This window comes from Bubalus bubalis, chromosome 4 (assembly GCF_019923935.1).
Source record: "Bubalus bubalis isolate 160015118507 breed Murrah chromosome 4, NDDB_SH_1, whole genome shotgun sequence".
In the NCBI taxonomy this organism is placed as follows: Eukaryota; Metazoa; Chordata; class Mammalia; order Artiodactyla; family Bovidae; genus Bubalus; species Bubalus bubalis.
This window is the reverse complement of record NC_059160.1, coordinates 16,400,791-16,419,169: the sequence shown is the minus strand read 5'-3', so window position 1 is coordinate 16,419,169 and position 18,379 is coordinate 16,400,791. Positions and strand designations below refer to the sequence as shown.

The 18,379-nt window shown below is 57.5% G+C and overlaps 2 protein-coding genes and 1 non-coding gene across 5 annotated transcripts; all 3 read right to left on the bottom strand.

Annotated features, from left to right (window-relative positions):
- Nucleotides 1-53: 53 nt before the first annotated feature.
- On the bottom strand, nucleotides 54-2,065 carry C4H12orf57 (chromosome 4 C12orf57 homolog). 2 transcript variants are annotated; one of them, XM_006065853.3, is made up of 4 exons: nucleotides 1,931-2,065; nucleotides 1,523-1,639; nucleotides 1,063-1,239; nucleotides 54-284 (listed from the first exon to the last, which is right to left on the bottom strand). In XM_006065853.3, exons 2-4 carry the CDS (start codon nucleotides 1,572-1,574, stop codon nucleotides 133-135), a joined length of 381 nt encoding a protein of 126 aa, XP_006065915.1. In that variant the 5' UTR covers nucleotides 1,575-1,639; nucleotides 1,931-2,065; the 3' UTR covers nucleotides 54-132. The 2 variants fall into 2 exon arrangements, with proteins under 2 accessions (XP_006065915.1, XP_044796953.1); XM_044941018.2 differs by lacking the exon at nucleotides 1,931-2,065 and having other exon boundaries at nucleotides 1,523-1,873.
- Nucleotides 1,829-1,890, bottom strand: LOC112584794. Its single transcript, XR_003109192.1, has one exon. It is a non-coding gene; the product is annotated as a U7 small nuclear RNA (small nuclear RNA).
- Nucleotides 2,066-2,727: 662 nt separating the features above from the next.
- ATN1 (atrophin 1) lies at nucleotides 2,728-15,095 on the bottom strand. 2 transcript variants are annotated; one of them, XM_006065851.4, is made up of 10 exons: nucleotides 14,880-15,095; nucleotides 9,770-9,957; nucleotides 9,379-9,516; nucleotides 9,132-9,245; nucleotides 6,440-8,430; nucleotides 6,067-6,289; nucleotides 4,999-5,695; nucleotides 3,961-4,104; nucleotides 3,467-3,647; nucleotides 2,728-3,304 (listed from the first exon to the last, which is right to left on the bottom strand). In XM_006065851.4, exons 2-10 carry the CDS (start codon nucleotides 9,794-9,796, stop codon nucleotides 3,271-3,273), a joined length of 3,549 nt encoding a protein of 1,182 aa, XP_006065913.1. In that variant the 5' UTR covers nucleotides 9,797-9,957; nucleotides 14,880-15,095; the 3' UTR covers nucleotides 2,728-3,270. The 2 variants fall into 2 exon arrangements, with proteins under 2 accessions (XP_006065913.1, XP_006065914.1); XM_006065852.4 differs by having other exon boundaries at nucleotides 6,440-8,427; nucleotides 14,880-15,094.
- Nucleotides 15,096-18,379: the final 3,284 nt, after the last annotated feature.

Below are 18,379 nucleotides of genomic sequence, written 5' to 3'. Positions count from 1 at the left end.
AGAATCAGGCGGGACATAGAGGTTGTCAGGGTCACAAAAAACATACGTCAACACTAAGTCACAGGCACATTTATTATCCTGCGGTACAATTAGGTCTTCCCTTCCCCAGCAGTGTTATGGGAGGGCCAGCCCTCAGGAGGCGGCCACGCTGCCACCCGAAGCAGGCCCGTGGGGCGGCAGGGTCATGGGCGGCAGGAACAGAGCCTTCAGCTTCCCCGACAGGCTGGCAATCTCGGGATCCTGTGCTTCGTAAGACTTAACAAGGCGGGCAAACTTAAGAACACCTGCAAAGGGGAACGAAGCATCAGTCCACATCCACAGGGGACGGATGTGCCCAAGATGGCAGGAGGGAGCAGCTGGAGCTGGAGTGGATGGCTGCTTCCCCTCTGGCCAGGTAGCTGTCTTCAAAACAAGACCCAGGCTATGCCCTGCGTGGTCCGGATAAACTATTTCCTGGTCTACACCAGGCACGACCGGATGGGATGCAGTGAATGAATACATCCCAGAGCAGTGTGCTTCCCAGGATCAGATTAACCATTTTAGCAGTTTAGTCACAAGAGCCCAAAGGATGCGTACCCACCAGAACGAGATCGCCAGTCTATAACCAGGACACAGCAGGATCATGGGCCAGCTGGGCGGAATCAATAAACATTCTTGGAGAACTCGGTGATCTCACCCAAGAAACAACCCTCAGATTAGCCAGCCCTCAGATTAGCTGAAACACTTTGGGGCGGGGGCTGCAGAAGTGTGTGGTCATATAGACATCTCACTAAAAGCCATCAAAATGGGGCTCATAGGAAGTTCTCCTGTGGCCTCCAGCACTGGTTTACTAGCAGAGCCTGATTTCTCATTTTAAAACGGAATAACAGTATAATTAATGGTAACGACAACATGCACTTAACCTCTCAGCTCAAGTTCACAGCAGACCCTGGGCTCTGAGCGCCAACACTGTTAGACTGTGGCTGCCGCCGTGTGGCGAGAAAGGAGACGACGGCTCAGGGACCCAACAGATCCATCGTCCTCTCCTCGACCCACTTCACCGCCGACCCCCGTGCGACCCACCTTCCCCATCGCAGCTGAAACCGTAGGCTTTAATAACCTCCTGCTGAATCTGCGTGGCCACGGGCAGCACGAATTGCAGCATTTTGCCCATGTCGTTACACGCGTTGTCCCGAGCCTCGTCCATGCGAACGGCATTCTCTGGCGCCGAGAACGCCTGGATCACCTCGGCCAGGACCACTGTGCATAGATGCAGCCCAGGAAGGAGTCGCCGCCGCGAGTGGGAATCCGAGTCCGGCCGACCCGAGCGGCCGACAGCGCAAGGAAAAGGGCAGTGGATTAGTGAACTGAAGCCGTAATAACCCGATATATTCGGCCCCCGAATTCCTCGCTGAGAGCAAGGAGACCCCTCTGAAGAGAGGATGGCCCCGCGCACCCCCACTTCCCAACAAATGCAATCACCCTTCTCGCCCAGCGCCTTTCTCGAAAAAGGAGCCCCCCGGGCAAATGGGAGGCTTCTCACCCTTGGCCTGCTCTGCGCTCAGGGCCGCGGACTGAGCCGAGGCAGACGCCATGGGACAATAGATGCACGTGCAGCAACAACGAGCTGGCAAAAAACGAACCAGCTCCTAGCGCGGCCCTTGCGGCGAAAAAGAAAGGAGAACAGGAAACGACATCAGACAGAACCGGAAATTTCCAGACAAGAAACCCAACCTCACAGATTTTCTCCACCAAAATCGGACTAAAGACATAGACAAAAAAAAAAAAAAAAAAAAAAAGCAGTTCCCCAACCAAATATTATTCTATTGTTCATAACGACTTTTGTGGGAGGGGCTTTCCGGTGTAAACCGGAAAGCCTGCTAGACAAATTCTAAAAGAGCTGTAACACTACGGGCGTAGCACCCGGAGACCGCGCGGCATAGCCACCAACCCCGCTGTCAGTGAGGGTGAGCCCCGACGGCCGGTTCCTAGCTCCTATTGCTCTACAGATAACGAGGCAGACTGCGACTTTCGGAGGGGAAGACCGTGTTCTAACGAACTCTTACATCCTTCGCGGCTAGAGTTTATGAACGTTGGATGGGGGGGGGCTATGCAAATGAACCGATGCCGATTGGCTGAGGAGGAAGCCAGTCACGCCCCCTTTAGTTTTTAAGAACGCGGACGAGGCTTCGCAGCAAAAGAGCTCGGCGGCTCCTGCGCTTTCCTAAAATGGTCTTGCGTCGAGGTGTGAGGTGACGCCCTCTAATTTCCCTTCCCTTCTGGGCGTTTGAAATTGTCCCCCCACTCCCTCTCCCCGCAACTTTAGGGTGGTTAAGACACCTGGGTTCTAAACTTATTGCAGCCACGCCCCCTGCACCTCCGCTGTATCACTATTTCTAGCTACTCAACCGAAAGGATTCGGGTCCCCGGAGGCTCCTAGCTGTGGGACCAGTGGCAGAAACGCCTCCCGAGTCTGCGTAGTTCCCTAGAGCTGTCCTGGGCCGCCAACATCCTGACTGCCCAGCCTTGGGAAAAAGGGTCGGGACTTGCCCCGGCACCCCTTATGGCGGAGCCAGGGCTCCAGGACCCCGGGTTCTTTTTGAGTCCCCTCTCCAACTCGCCAGGGTCCCTACCCACTTCCGGGCTGGTCTCTGGGAGGTCGCACGGCTTTCTCTCGAGGTGTCACTGCGCGGAGACCCACACCCCCACCCACACCTCACAGCCCACAAAGAAACAGCCACAGACATCTTCCTGGGGAGTCGTGAGGATGTTTTTGTTTGGTTGGTTTCGTTTGGGATGTTCTTTAAAGAGCGTCATATAGATATTTATATATATAAATTATTAATGTGGGGGAGGGGCAAGGGTCATACATCGCAGTGAGGGGGCGCACACGGGGCGGGGAGGGGGGGCGGCTGGGGATGGGCAGGGGCGGCACACGATGCTACGCAAAACAGCCACAGCTAACAGATGAAATAATCACACCAGGGGTGGGGAGCGGGCAGCGGCCACGGGTGTGGGGGGGGGGGGGGCTGCACGTGGGGGAGGAAGAAAGTCGGGGGCCAAGGGAGAGGGACCCGGTCCAAGATACTGTGCGCTTTCTGCCCCCACCCACCCCCTCCCTGCCTCCGCACACCACAGGAGCCTCGGCCTTGCATCTGTCCCTTCCTCCCTCCTGCCCAGAAGCCCGAGGCCCGGGGCCTGAGCCGCACCCCGGAGGCTCTGAGTGGCAGGCGGGGAGAGAGGCCTCCTTGGTCCAGAGGCAGGGGCATGGTGCTCTCTCGATCGCAGGTCCTACAGCGGCTTGTCGCTTTCCTTCTTCAGATGACTGGGGGAAGAGCGGGCAGAGTAGGGGGTGGGGGGGAGAAAGACTGAGGTCCATCCTGACCCCCCCGCTCACTGAGGATGGGTCCCCTCCCGCGGGGGCCACACCCACCCCTGGCAGGCTGGGGTGCATCCCCTCCGGTGGGTCCCAGGCACCCTGTGGTACCTGTAGTAGTCCTCCTGGGCGGGCAGCGGCACACTGTGCAGCGGGTGATGGGCGTGCAGCCACTGCTGCTGCTCCAGCGCCAAGCGCTGCAACTCCGCTGACTGTGCGTGCATGGCCTGCAGCTGGTGAGCTGCCGACATCGGGGCAGAGAGGGAGGCTGGCAGGTCCCGGTATGGAGCAGCTGTGGGCAGGAAGGGCAGGGGCCACATGACTGATGAGGTACTCAGGTGGCCAGACACTGTACATACAGAGGAACCGCAACTAATCAACGTAGGTGACAGCCAGTCCTACAAGCTGCCAGAGGTGGTTAGGCCTCTGAGCCTGACCCTAACATCTGTGCCTCTCAGCCAGGGCCTCAGCCATCCAGCCTCCATTCCCAGTTCCTCCCGCCACCTTCTCATCTCTCCCCAAGCCCAATCAGACTGATTCCAGCACCTAACTTCCTCTATTCTTTCTCTCGAGAGACTGTTCCCACCCCCAACCTCCATCCTTACCAAAGAGCTGGTGACGAAGAACTTCGTTCTCGTGCAGAGGGTGAGGAAGAAGGGGGTTGGGGAGGGTCCCAGCTGGGTAGGGGATCCGGGTAAGGTGAGACCCTGAGGCCAGGGGGTCAATGAGAGGGTGCACCGAGGCAGAGGCTGGAGGGTAGAGAAGAGGAAGGTGTCAACAGAAGGCAGGTTTGGGGAAAACCATGCATTTGGGTGAAGGGCTCCATGCCTGGGAAGAGAGGTGGACGATCAAACACAGGGTGATCCAGTGAAGCAAAAAAGGCCCAATGGAGGGGCTAGGGGTCTGGGAGATGGACAGGGCAAGACCCTACTGCAGGAGGGACAGACGGACGGATGGCAGAGGACAGGAGATTCCAGTTCTCAGAGGGACCTGAGGAATAGGGAGTGGACTACTGAGAGGAGATGGAAGAGAAAAGGAAGTTTAGGAAATGAGACAGAGAGGAACTTAAAAGAGAGCACAAGAAGCCTGGAATGAATGTGATTGTAAGGCTAGATGGGGCAGTGTTCTGACAATTAGAAAAATGGTAGAAAGACTCATTGTGGGTAAAGCTCATTGTCACTTGTGATCCCACAACCTGAGCCACAGGGCTTTCTAGAAGGTCACAGATCTGTAGATTCGGAGAGGAACATGAAACACCTCTGCCTGGATGGAGAAAATGGCAAGAAACAATAGAGGTGAACCCAGAGGAGCAAGGAAATAGTTATGAGAAGGGCTCAGGGACAGAGGCTGTGAGGGGAGGAAGATCGCACTCCTTCAAGGGTTTCCACCTCCGGCTTCTACCATGGGGTGTGGGGGGAGACGCCAGACCTGAATGGGGCTGGGGTGTGGGGCAGGGTCTCTGCAGTAGGGCTGGGGTAAGAGGAGACAGGCTGGGGAGGCAAAGACCAGGGCAGCAATCTCAGGAGAGCGGCTCAGGCCAGACGTGGGGTGGGAAGTCCAGGCCTGAGCAAGAGAAGCGCCCAATGACCTGCCAGGGTGCAAGGTGATCTCAAAGGGCCTGGCCAAGGACGAGGGAGTCTCACCTGCGTGGATGGCATCCTGCTGGTGGAGGTGCAGGTGAGAGTGGATGTGGGAGTGCTGGTGGTGATGGGGGGTCACGTTGAGCATCTGCAGCCGCGCCAGCGGGTCATTGCCCAGGGCGGCCACCCTTTCTGCATGTTGCCTCTCAGCTGCCAGACGCTCCGCGTAGGACATGTCAGGCCGCAGGGCGGGCCCAGCTGCCAGAGCTAGACGTTCTCTCTCCAGGGGCCCCAGGCTCGGATGGAAGGGGAAAGGGTGCAAGCCCGGGGGGCCAGGCTGCAGAGCCAGGCCCCCGTGTCGGGGGAAGGGATCCAGGCCTGGCCCAGGGACCCCATGTAGGGGCTCCAGCTCGCTGGGCTTCACCTCAAAGCCAGGCTTGAGGCGGTCACGCAGGTCTCGTTCACGGGCTTCCCGCTCCCTCTCCCGGGCTGCTGGGTCACTGCTGTACAAGGCCGGGACATTGTAACCCAGGAGCCCCGGGTCCACTGCCCCCAGGGGCACGTAGAACGGATGGTTGCGATTGCCAGGAGACATCACGTGGGGCCGGGCGTATTCACTGAGGGTGCGTAGGGCTGGAGTGTCGGGGCCCAGGTAAGGGGGCACTGTAGCCACAGCACTGCCCGGCTCAAACGGAGGGCGATGGGGCACTGGGCCGAGAGATGGGCACTCCACTGGAGCACGGCCCTCCTGAGCCAACTTCTGTGGGACACAGGGAGACGCGGGGTCAACAAAGCAGGTCTGGGTCCTCAGCTGCTAATTTGTCTCAGCACCTGAATGCCTAAAGCCTCAGCTTACTGTAACTCGGCCTACCAGGGATTTCCCAGCCCCTTCTCTTCCTGCGGAGGAGAGATGCTCTTCCTACGATCCACGGGTACTCTGACCTGAGCTTGCCTTTCTTTTCTTCAGCCCAGGGATGCAATTCCTGCCGCTGGAATACTCTGGTCTCCATTTCCTGGGTTGCCATGGCTCCTCCTGTCCGACAGGTGGCGCATGGCCCCACCCCCTCGAAACTCTCTGAGTCGCGTAGAGGGCGGCCCCGAGGCGGGAGGCGCGCACAGTGACGCACTCACCACGCTGCGTTCCAGCTCGCGCTCCTTCTCGCGCTCGCGTTCCTTCTCGCGCTCCCGCTCGCGCTCGCGCTCCTTTTCTTCGCGCGCGCGCTGCTCGGCCTCGCGCCGCACCTTCTCTACCAGGTCGGCCCGTTTCTTGGCCAGCTTGGACCCCTCCAGCGGTACGAAGTACAGATCGCTGCGCGCGCACGAGTTAAAGCCGCGGTCCAGGTGTTTGTTGAACCTGCCGGGCGCCGAGGTAGCGCGCGCTCAGCCCTGCGAGCGGCACCCCCACTGGCGGCCGAGAGCAGGGCCTGGAGTACTTTGATAAGCATCACACGAACGGGGGACCCATCCCGCGCTTTCCACCCCCAACCCCCGCCCCGGCACTCACCTGGCCGACTGGCTGGCGTGGCTGGGCACATCTACCACCTTGGGAGGGGGCGAGGGGCTGCGGGCCGGGGGCACCGGGCTCTCGGGGGTCTCATATTCCTCCGCCGGCTCCTGTTTGATCTGCGTGGCACTCAGGGGCGGCCCAGAGGCGGGGGCCGCAGGCGGTGCGGGCAGGGATGACAGGCCGGAGGGCCCCGCAGGCGGCAGCGGCCCTGACCCCACGGTGGGCGACCCCGGCTTGAAGGTCCCTGGGCCTGCGGGCGGCGAGGCGCCTCGGTAGCCCGGTGGGGTCCCCGTTCGGAAGGAGGGCGGCGACCCCGGCTTGTATCCAGGTGGAGTGGCTGTCTTGTAGGCCCCTGGGGACGGGGCTCGCTTGCCATACGGCGGGGGCCCAGGTGGGGAGGCTGTCTTGTAGCCTGCTGGCGAGGAAGCCACTGTGGCAATGACCGTGGAAAGTGTGGCCGAGGAAGTGGTGACCGGAGGCACCGGTGGAAAGGAGTAGGGCGCCCCTGGGGGACCCTGGGAAGGAGAGGGGTGTGAACCCGGGTAGGACCCTTGAGAAGAGGAAGAGGAATTGGAAGAAGAGGAGGTTGGGGGTCCATTGGGACCTGCTTGGCTGTAGGACACCTGGCTGTGAGGTGGGGGCAGGTGTGCTGGCCCTGGTGGGTAGGGTCTCAGAGACCCCAGGGAGGGAGACATGGCATAGGGGTGTGCATGGTGGGAACCACCACTCTCCAGGGGGTGAGGATATGCTCCAGGGGGAGGGGGCCCAGAGCCCCCATGATGTGGTGGTGGTTGCTGCTGCTGCTGCTGTTGCTGGTGGTGGTGGTGATGTGTTGGGGCTGATGGGTGGGCTGTGGACTGGCCTCCAGCTGAAGGAGGGAAGGGACCTGGGTGGGCACTGCTGTTGGCTAAGAGGCGGCCATAGGGAGGAGGTGGAGGGGGACCCTGGCTCCACACAGCCTGGGATGGAAGAGAAGGCTGCGTATACTTGGGGGGCTGATTGGAGACAGAGAGACTGGTCGGGGGAGGGAAGGAGTGGGGATAACTGGGCAGTGCCTGGGAAGCAGGGTACTGGGAGGCAGAGGCAGAGGCAGAAGAATTGGAAGAGGCGGCTGCTGCAGAGCTGCTAGTAGAGGATGAGTAAGGATACCTCATTGGGGGGGCAGGGGCTGAAGAGGACGCAGGGGGCAGAGGATGGGGTGAAGGAGCCAGAGTGGGCCCCTTCTCCGGGCCAGGAGGAAGTCCACCCATGCTCTGCCCCATGGCATGGGGGGAGGGGAGATGCCCAGGTAGTGGCTGGGCCCCCAGGCCAGGAGGAGAGGCCGATGCATTGTTAAGGGGTCGCAGAGCAGGTGGGGGAGGCAGGTTTGGTGTCACGTGGGGGAAGGAGGCTGGTGGTGGCGCAGACGGTAGGCTTCCACCACCGACTGGAGTGTTAGGTGGCTTCGTTGGGGGTGCACCACCAGCCCCAGAGCTTGATATTGAAATGGGGGTGGTGGGTGGGGGGTGCTGCTTACCCCCACTAGGGGCCCCCACTGAAGAGGCAGCCCCGCTCCCCTTGGGACCCAGTGGGGGTCCAGACAAAACTCCCCCACTAGAGCCCCCAGGGTAGAGCTGTGGATGAGGGGGAGGAGCCCCTGGAGGAGCCTGGAACATCCGAGATGTGGGGGGCTCCATGGGAGCATGATATCCGGTGGGTGTCACAGAAGGGTGGGGTTCAAAGCCAGGCTCTGGCTGTCGGGAGGTGCTGTCAGGTGGTGGAGGGGAGGGCGGGAAGAGTGGAGGTGGGTGATAGGGGCGGGCTGGGCCCTGGGACAGGCCAGAAGACGAGTCGGAGTCATTCTCCACGCTTCCAGGGCTGTAGATGCTAGGAGACGTGCTCCGGTTGTCCTGGTCGATGTCCCTGGGGTCACTGCTGCCATCGTCATTGAGGCTCCGCCCATCCAGACTGTCCAGATCGGAGGGAGACTGGGGCCGGGGCAGCTCCTGCTGCACAAGAGGGAGAGCCGTGGTGGCCTTTGCTTTTCCTGCCTCCCCTGGATTTGGGGCCTTGCTGGCACAGAATGATTTCCCATCCACAGCACACCACTGCACCACAACAGGAAGAGCACTTTTGCTCAAGCCCACCGCCTGAACTTCTGGGGATCCTCCACTCGCACAGTCTCTCCGCTGCTCCCTAGCAGGCATTCGAGTTCCCGCAGGGCAAACCAGTTCCTTCCTCAGACATCCATCTCTAGCATCTCCTCCCATTCCACAGCTGAACCCAAATCCTTATCTTCCACCAGCCCATCTGCCATCCTCTCATCTCATCTACCCTTCTAATTAAACATCCCAGAAACCACTGGTTCTTAAAAAGACCGCTTCTGCATGCTCTACTTACTCGTTCCTCCTACTGAGACTTCTCATCCTGGATCTCCTCCCCAGACCCTGCCTGAAAACCAGGCCCTAGAAAGGGAGAGGCTAGAATCCCCCATGCTCTACCCATTCCTCTTTGGCACTGCCTGGTCACCTGACACTCTGGCCAGAGCCCTAAAGATCTGACACATCCAGACAGACCACTTCCATAAGCACTCGGAGAAGACTATTCTCTCATGTTGCAGACAAAATTAAAGTAAGAATTGTGAGTGAAAGAAAGTTTGAGTGAAAGAATGTCGAGAAAATGGGTCATGATGGCGACAAGGGTCTCTCACCTCAGTTTTGGTCTTTTTTGGTGCATTGGTCTCCTCACTTTCGCTCTCTGAGATCTCTTCACTCCGGCCCTGCTTGCTGACCTTTGGGGTGGAGGCTTCCTCTACTCGGGCTTTCTGTTAGAAAGAAAATTCCTATCTTGTACTTCCACCGGTGCCCTCGGCCAGACAGGAAGCTCCCCCCAACACACACATACACCGTCAGCCCCAGTGCCCGGGCATCCTGTGGCAGGACATGGGGACAGAATACCTTGGCCGTCTGCCTAGACTTCTCGGCTTTGCCATCGCTGCTGGACGTGCTGACCCCGCCAGGGGAGGCCCGGCCCCTCGGTCTCAGCTCTTCCCGGGGCCCAGGGGCCTCTTTCTTCCGTCCACTCCTCATTGACATCTGAGGGAGAAGGAAGTGAGCAGATGATGTGGTTTTCTACATTACACCTCACTTCATCCTGTGCCTTCTTTCTATTCCCCTCCAGTGGCTGTCGCGGAAGGATGGGGTTCAAAGCCAGGCTCGGCTGTCGGGGGAGAAAGAAAGGAGGGAGGAAAGAGTCGAGGAGGGTGGCCAGGGTGAGCGGGGCATGGGGACAGGCCAGAATCTTTCCTGACCATGGCCTTCTGTGTCTCTCATTTTAGCTCCTACTCACTGAGTCTTTATTCTGTCGTGTCTTCATTCTTCAGGCTGTGGAGACCCCATTCTCCTCTGCCCGGGCAGCTGGATACAGAAACTTCTCTGCTTCACCCTAAGTTTCCCCCAGCTACGACCTGGGAAGCAAGAAGCAGGCTCTCCGAGTTTTCAGCACCTGGAACTTGCAGGGCCTGTCTGCAGTGAAGCCTGTTGGAAAAAGACCATCAGAGTCTCCAAACTGGTGAACAGAGTCTGAAGGGGGTACTGCTGCACTTGTCAAGGGGCTGAGTGGGCAGCCCAGCCATGACACACTGCTGGCTTGCCCATGGGCCGCTCCAGCTGTCTGTAAGTGAGGGAACCTCTGCTGGCAATGTCATCCCCTTCATCTCTCTGGAAGGCAGAAAGCACAGATGTTTCTATGCACCCCAATTCAGGAGATCACACTACTTCCCCCTTGGAAATATATGCACACACGAAATTCCACAAAGCCTTACAAAAGGAGCACAAAGAGATGTACCTGAAATATAAGCTGATTTATTGAGTGCTTTATGTCAAGCCCTTAGTTGACAAAAAGCCCAATTTCATTTCATATTTAAAACCATCCCTGAAAGTGAAATTCATTCAGTCATGTCCGATTCTTTGCGACCCCATGATCTATACAGTCCAGGGAATTCTCTAGGCCAGAATGCTGGAGTGGGTAGCCATTCCCTTCTCCAGGGGATCTTCCCAATCCAGGGATTGAACCCATGTTTCCCACATTGCAGGCGGATTCTTTACCAGCTGAGCCACCAGGGAAGCCCAACCCTATAAAGGAGGTAGTCTTATTATTCCCATTATATAGGTGAGGAGACTGAGGATAAAAGATTGTGATTGTGACTTGCCCAACTTCACGCGATGAGTACACAGTGAGGAACTAGAGACAGTGCCAGAATCAAGCCCCATCCCCCTGACTTCCAAGCGCATGCTCTTTTTTCAGTATTTAGCTATACTCTCATCAGAAGTTGGTGAGGAGAATTCTCAGAAGGCCTAGATCAGTCTCTGAGATATGAAAAGAATCTTTCTTCACATTAGAGTAGGTGGGAGAACAATGTCCCATTCAACAGTGCAAAGGCGCGTAGCCCTACCAATGCCAAGACCAAACTGAGGTGTCCCCAAAGTGCTGAACTTCAATTCTGAGTCTCATAAGCCCCCGCTCCAGTGCTTAGGTCCCCTAAGCCTGGAGGAAAACTCAGAGCTTTCACTTTACCAACCAAATCAGTAAAGATCACTGAGCAAACATTCTGAGTTTATACATAAGTTAGCCTGCCCTCCCATCTGGTTTAGACAGGGGCTCCCAGGTCCTCATAGCCAATCTATATACATCTATATGTTTCCTTATATATCCATATCTACATAGTCAGCAATTTTCATTTACACTTGTGTTTCCTGCTAAGTGTCACATCTCTCCATGTTACTTACCATAAGAGCTTTTGAGAGCAAAAGTACTATCTTCTTTTTATTTATTTTTGGTTGCTGCAGGAGGGCTGTTGTGCCCCGGCTTCTTGTCGCATTGGCTTCTCTTGTTGTGGAGCAGAGGCTCAATAGTTGTGGTTCATAGGTCTAGCTGCTCCATGGCACGGGGGATCTTCCCAGACCAGGGGTTGAACCCGTGTCCTCTGCATTGGCAGGCAAATTCTTAACCACTGGGCCACCAGGGAAGTCCCCAAAATACTATTTTCTTACTGTTTTCTTCCTTTCTATATCCCTCGCAATGTCCTGTACATATGGGTTTTCTGGTCTCTTTTTACTACTGACCTTTAAACCCACTGACTTTAGCAGGTCTTCTCAAATGAAGTGCTGCTGGCCTCGGTGGGAACGGAGCAGGCTTAGCCACCTACTCTGAACTGAAAGCCCTGGCTATGGAAACAGCATTTCCACATTCTATAGTGTATTTTCCCAAGGAATACAGAGTAATTCCTTCTCACTCACCTCCACTGAACCCTCCTGAGGCATGCAGTGAGGGGTGAGCCTAACTTTTCCAGGAAACTTACTAAAAATCTACTTAAAGTCACAAAATAGCTGGGTCAGAGCCCAGGTCTGAGCTTACAACTGATGCTCTGCCCAGTCTCCCAGCCATTTCTCTTCCACTACAATTATTACCACATTTTTGAGCTGCTGTGTAAATTGATTTTCTAATACTGTCAACCCACCCCAACCAAAACCCAAAGAACAAAACCCAACATAACAAAAGGGGGAAACAATCTTAACAAAAGCACAAGAGAGATGATAGTGACTGGTGTGTCTTTTGGCAGCCCCTATAAAGGAGGGTACTTGTCTTCCTATCACAGAACCATCTTCACTGTAGGTGAGGCAGGGAAAGGCAAGAATGGAGGTACCTGAAGAACAGAGCAAGCCCAGTGTGCCCCTCCCCCACCTCAACTTTTAATCAGTTATCTGATAAAATTAGCAATGGGTAGCTCTGAAGAAGAGCAGTCATAAAAGGGTAGGTGACCCTGGGGAGGAGGAGTGGCAGAAGAAAGGAGGAGATAGGGTTGGGTTATACATAAATTCCTGAACAGGGAGCCTGTTTTAGCACCTACAAGCTGAGCTAACTACCTTCCTTCCTGCTCTAGTAGTCTGTCACTGTAATTCCAATTTATAAAGCACCTACTGTGTGTCTGCAAAAAAACTAAGCACCTTCACCTTCAGCACCTTACTGCAAAAGTAAAATTATAAAGGCCAGACTGGGGAGGTGGAAATATGAAAAATAAGGAAAAAGAGCTCTAAGAACAGGAAAAGAAATTAAGGGAGAAATGTAATAGAGGTCAGAAGGAATACACTCAAGGCACAAGGCTTTCTAGGATGGGCTTGCAGGGTACATTTCAGGAACGTAGGCCCAGCCCCCACCATCGTTCCAGAACTTCCAGACTAACAAACCAGTCCTAGATAACAGTGCAGCCCAGACCAGCAGATAACAAGGTAGGGCCTAAGCTTCAGGATCTACAGTTGTCACTGGGACCTCAGATACCATCTTATCTGTGACCCTTCGTCAGTGAGGCCAGGGCTCAAAGAAAGAGAAGTGACTTGCCCAAGGTCACAGTTACTCAGAGGTGCAGCCAGGACTAGACCAGGAACCACGTCTCCTGGCTCCGGTCCTGAAGCCCACCACACCAGCTGTTCCACAGCCCTCTCCCCTGGGCCACTCTCACCTGGGACAGGCATGGAGGGCCTAGCCATGCTTACAAGGTGGGAGAAATAGAAGGTGGAAGGCTGGCTGAGGGAAAGGGTCACTATGGACACAGTCTGGGAAAGAGGAAAAGGGATACCTGGGAAGGAAGACTCAAGTTTAAGAAAAGGGAGAAAAACCTGCACGAAGAAGCAAAAAGACTACTGTATACAAAAAGTCCCGGGACTTGCCTGGTGGTCCAGTGGTTAAGAATCTGCCTGCCAATGCAGAGGACACAGGTTTGATCCCTGGTCTGGGAACTAAGATCCCACATGTTGCGGGGCAACTAAACTTCGTATGGGGCAACTAAGCTTCGTATGCCACAACTACTGAGCCTGAGCACCCTATAGCCTGTGCTCCACAACAAGAGAAACCAGCAGCAATGAGAAGCGGGCACACGGCAACTCAAGAAAGCCCATGTACAGGAAAAAGAGCCCACACGCCACAAAGAAGGCCCAGCGCAGCCAAAAATAAATAATATTTTTTTTAAAGTCTCTAATAACGAACTGCCAAGGGTGGTATAACTAGGACCAAGAGCGTTTCTATCCTCCCACCATGCCTAAGAGGAAGGACTTGAAGAAACACACATTATCTGCAAGGAATATGTCTACTTGTTCCCAAAGAGACCTGGATGGAGGATGGTGGAGGCCCCGAAGAACCTCCTCTCCACCAGCAGCACCAGAAACATCCTCCAGAACTCAGCCAAGAGTCCCAAGGACACAGTAAAAACCTGAGGCCCCCGTCAAGATTCTGAGCCCCCATCTCTTGGACATCCCACTGGATCATTGCCATGGCAACAAAATGGCAGACCCTACCCCTCAAGAGTCCATCCCAGGGGTCCATCTGTCAGCCACTCCCCTTCCAGTTGCCAAAGCAACTCCAGTACTCCATGGCACCCTCAGGTAAGGGAGCTTAGAGTACCTACCCCAGTAGAGAGAAGTGCATGCACAAAGGGAAATCTTTGAGCACAAAACAGTAATGAAGATCCACCCCCTCTTAAAGAAACCACAGCTAGAGGGGCAGTGGGTGCTCTGGGGATCTGTGGGGTGGGGGTCACAACTTGTTTGGAGTGCCTGTAAGATTGCCCAGTTCGCTCCAGGCCACCCTCCCAGAAATCCTTTTCCCCCAAGTCTCCCTCCAGGGGTCCTGTCTTCCTCATCACTTGCGGGAGGAACCACACTGCTGAGCCCCAACATGCCCCTCTCCAAGAAGTACCTACGCCTGGAATTGGAAAAACAGGGTCAGAGGTGACCCGGAGTTGGGGAAAGAAAACTGAGTCACAAAGGCATCACCTTCCCACTTCCACCGCAGAATACGCCTGGTTTTTCTTCTCAAAGGCGGCCCTCTCGGAGCGAGTCCCGGTTTCCCCAGGTTCCAATCTCCTCCCTCAATCAGCTACAAACCCTTTCTATCTACCTACCACACCCCTTCCCCATTTCCCACCTCCCTTCTATACCTGGCACCCCGAACCCCGGGCTCTGACACCCGGGTTCTGGGCCTTCGGGGCTTCTCCTGGAGTCCTCATGCTCCACCTCGCTGCCATCTCTCCATTCCTTTTTACCTTCGCCCAAAGCCCCCTCCCAGGCACCCCGTTTTTCCTCCGCCAAACTCCAACCTCGGGGTTCCTCTTTGGGTCTCGGGGTCCTGCCTACCCTCCTGCCCCATTGGCCCTCCTCCTGAGACCCTCCCACCTTCCCCTTCCAGATCCTCCAAGTGCCCCGACCCCCTTCCCTCCTCGGGGGCCGGCCCCACCCCTTGAGTCCCCAGCCTCAAGCCGGGCATTGCCCGCAGTGGGGGACCAGATCGGAAAAATAACAAATGGAGGCGGCGGCAGCTGCGGGAGGGGGAACTGGGAAGGGTGGGGGTGGGGAGCCGCGGACCAGAACCCCGGCGGGCCCGAGGCCCAGGCGGCAGCAGGGCTTACCTGGTTGTAGCTCGGGACGGCTGGCTGGCTCCGAGCGGATTCGGGGCTCCGGCGCCTCCGGGGGGCGGCGGCGGCCGCTCCCCCGCCCCCCTCTCCTCTTCCCGGCTTCAGTCGCCGCCGCGACGGCGGCGGCGGCGGCCCCGACCCCCCCGGAGAGCGGCCCCCATCCCCCCTCTTACCCCACCTGGCCCCGGTCGCCCGCCGGCCTCTGGAGCAAATCCCGATCCCTGCTCTCGCTCGGCGCCTCCCCAGGCCACCCGGAACGCCCGGGCCGCGCCACCCGCCCCCGCCGCGCCGCCGTCCGCCCCCGCGGCCCGGCCGGCTCTCTGCGCTGCTGCGACCCGCCGCCTCCCGCCCACCGCCCGCGCCCGCCCGGCGCAGCCCTCACCGCCGCGATCCCCGGTCCCCTCAGGCGGCCTCCGCCCGCGGCCTCCGCCCCTGCCCGGCGGTCGTCTCCCTCGCCCCTTCCTGGCCCCTCCCCGAGGCCGCCGGTACCCCCGAAACGGGTCCCGGCCCCAGGCCCCTGCCCGATGCGGGGCTGCGGGCGGGCGGGCTGGGCGGTGCGTCCGGCGACTCGCACAGGAAAGCGGACGGCGAAGGGAGGGAGCTTGGGAGAGGGGGATGGGAGAAGGGAGGAAGAGGGAGAAGGAGGGAGCGCGGAGGAACGGAGGAGAGAGGGGCCGGGAGGGAGCCGCGAGGGAGGGAGCGCGAGGCGAGCGGCGAGGGGGGAGGGGATCCGGAGAGGGGGAGGCGCCGCGCGAGCTGGCCGAGACCGAGGCCGAGGGGCCCGGGGCGCGGGGAGGGGTGCGCCGAGGCGGAATGCGGGGAGCCCGCGATCCTGGCGCGGAAGAGGGCTAGGGGAGGGGGGGGGCGCGGGCCGTTATGGGGGAGGCTGGAGAAGTTTGGGGGGCCTAGGGGTGTGTGGCGGAGGTGAGGGGGAGGCTGTGGGTGTGTGGCAAAGCCGCGGGGATGGGGTGAGGTTGGAGGGATGGAGCTTCTTGGGGGCAATGAGATGTGACCAGGGGAAAGAAGCTTGGGGTGACAGCATCTGTGGCGGACACATAGCGGAAGAGGTTTGTTGGTGGGGGGTGGGGGCAGTTGTGAGAGAATGGGATGAAGTTAGGGGTCCTAAGGAGGGGAAGAAATCGACAAGATGGAGACATATACGAGAGGATGGGTTTCTGAAAGAGTGAAGAGTCTGTGGGTGATGGGTGTTGGGGAAAGAACAGAGAACATAAGAATTTGGGGGAGTGACAAGTCTAGAAATGTCCTGTGGAGAAAGAAGGAAAACTACAGCCTTAAGAAAGGATAAAGGAGGTGGGGCTAGATGCAGATTCCAAGGGGCACTGGGTTCTGGGTGGGAGAGGAAGGTGGGAGACTGGGATGGCCGGATTCGGGGGTGCGGAGCGGGTTCTGAAAGAGCTGGGGAGAGTTTCTTGGGCAAGACAAGGGCGATAGAAGGGGGGGTGGGGAGGAAGTAAAGACGATTAGGAGGAAATTTAAAAGAGCAGTCTAGGCCTTTGGTGGCCCTAAGAGGGAAAGTCCGTGAGGAGGACAAGCTGGTGGAAATGGGAAGGGAAAGCAGAAGGCAACGTAGGAATGAGTAGGACAAGCTGGCAGAGGGAAGACGTTCATTTATGGAAGTGGGACACCCTCCCCAGGCCCGCTGGCTGGCGGTAGCTCCATTTTCCATCTCAAATCTGTCCGAAGTCATCACTCATGGTACTTGGGGGGGAGGGGGGTCGGGTGGGGACTAGGCTCCATGTGGAGACAACCTCAAGTGCCCGATTATTCTAATGTGGAGACCATTCCAACACAGACTCTCTCCAGGGAGCCTCTGCCCCTGACAGTCCCCAGCCACTCCCAGTCTTCAGCCAGGAGGCCAGCACCCCCAGTCCACACACCCTCCCAGGGTCTCCTGGGCTCTCTCCCTGCCCCAGGCCAAGCAGCAACATCTCTCAGGACAAAGGACACCAAGACGCTGGGTGATTTTTGGCAGCAGAGATTGGGAAGGCCAACGAATGGGAGGGAGGCAGCCTGGGAACCAGGAAGAGCTGGAGCTGGAGTCGGGATTGGGAGCCCTCGCTAGCACTCCAGATTTGGGGCGGGGATGGGGTAGTTGTGCCAGCGGGCTGGCTTGAGGCTGAGGGTGGGCCCTGAAGGTGGGATTCCCACCACCACCCAGCCTCCAGAGAAAGAAGGAGACTGGTTATGAAGCAACTGGTAGATTTTGCCTCCTATTTCCCCAGGCCCAGCTCAGCCAAGCTCTAGGAATACCCAGAAGTGCTAAATAGAGTCTGTGCGCCGGGAGCCTGAGCAGGAAGCCTTCCCTGGCCTAGGAATGAATTCCCACTCTTCAGACTATTGAATCAGCTGGCACTCACTCTATTACCCCAGGCCCACCTTATCCCTCAGGGTTTTCCAGACAACTCCACCCCGCCCACCCACTGCCCACTGCATCCTAGGAGGACCCCAGCTCCTTCTCCCCACCCCCAACTTTGCTCGAAGACTCCTCCTCTCCCCAGGTCCCCCCTCCCCATTGCATTTCCTCTCTCTCTGCGCTGCCCAGCTCAGTCCCCCACTGGGCCCTGGCCCAGGCTCTTCCCAACTCCCTTCCAGGCTAAGCCGCTCTGCCTTCTTTTTTAACCACTAAGGGATTGGCTAGGATGGTGACATGTTGTTGTTGCGTCCCTAAGTCGTGTCTGACTCTGCTACACCATGGACTGTAGCCCTCCATGTTCCTCTGTCCGTGGGATTCTCCAGGCAAGAATACTGGAGTGGGTTGCCATTTCCTTCTCCAGGGGGTATTCCCAACCCAGGGATGGAACTTGTGTCTCCTCCTGCATTGCAGACAGATTCTTTACCACTGACCTGGATGGTGATATATCTGAGCCTAAAAGAAAAGGAGAGTGAAAAGAGAAGCCAGGGCCTCTCCCCTCCAGATCCTCCCCGACCTGAGGACTGGATTCAGTTCAGCTTCAGGGAGCATCACACACACCCCACCATCATTGGTCACCCCAGCTCCCCCTCTCTGGCCCCATCTCCCCACAATCCACCCGTTTCCAGGCAACGGCACATAAGGAAAGTGGAGAGAGGGGCCTGGGAGGCCCAGGGAGGGGGAGATGTAACCCAATCCACCTCAGTCAGTACCTGAGGGGTTTTGCCGGGGAAGGGGGGGGGGGGGTGTTGGCGCTGAGAAGGTGACAGATCAAGGTAAGAGGGCAGAGCTTGGCAAACATGGCTCCAGCCAGGAGTCAGCCTAGGAGTTACTGAAGAAAGGTGCATACAATGGGCCCCAGAGTAAAGTGTGGGGTGCCCCAAGGGAAACAGAAAGGGGCGCAAGGGGACATGGGAGCAGGGAAAGCTGAGATGCCCCCTCTGGAACAAAGAGGCACAGAGGTTGGGGCAAGAAACCCTTTGGCTGAAAAGAGCTGAGTTGTCAGCGATACGGGAAAGAAAACAGAGAAAAGGGTCTTGCCCATACAGAGGTGGAATCCTCT

Coding starts and splice junctions, on each gene's coding strand:
- C4H12orf57 (XM_006065853.3), bottom strand. CDS start 1,574: ATGGCGTCTGCCTCGGCTCAGTCCGCGGCCCTGAGCGCAGAGCAGGCC. Junction 1,240..1,522: donor GAGCGCAGAGCAGGCCAAGG/GTGAGAAGCCTC, acceptor ATCTATGCACAG/TGGTCCTGGCCGAGGTGATC. Junction 285..1,062: donor TTTCAGCTGCGATGGGGAAG/GTGGGTCGCACG, acceptor TCCCCTTTGCAG/GTGTTCTTAAGTTTGCCCGC.
- ATN1 (XM_006065851.4), bottom strand. CDS start 9,796: ATGAAGACACGACAGAATAAAGACTCA. Junction 9,517..9,769: donor CACGACAGAATAAAGACTCA/GTGAGTAGGAGC, acceptor CTTCTCCCTCAG/ATGTCAATGAGGAGTGGACG. Junction 8,431..9,131: donor CAAAAAAGACCAAAACTGAG/GTGAGAGACCCT, acceptor CCTCTTGTGCAG/CAGGAGCTGCCCCGGCCCCA.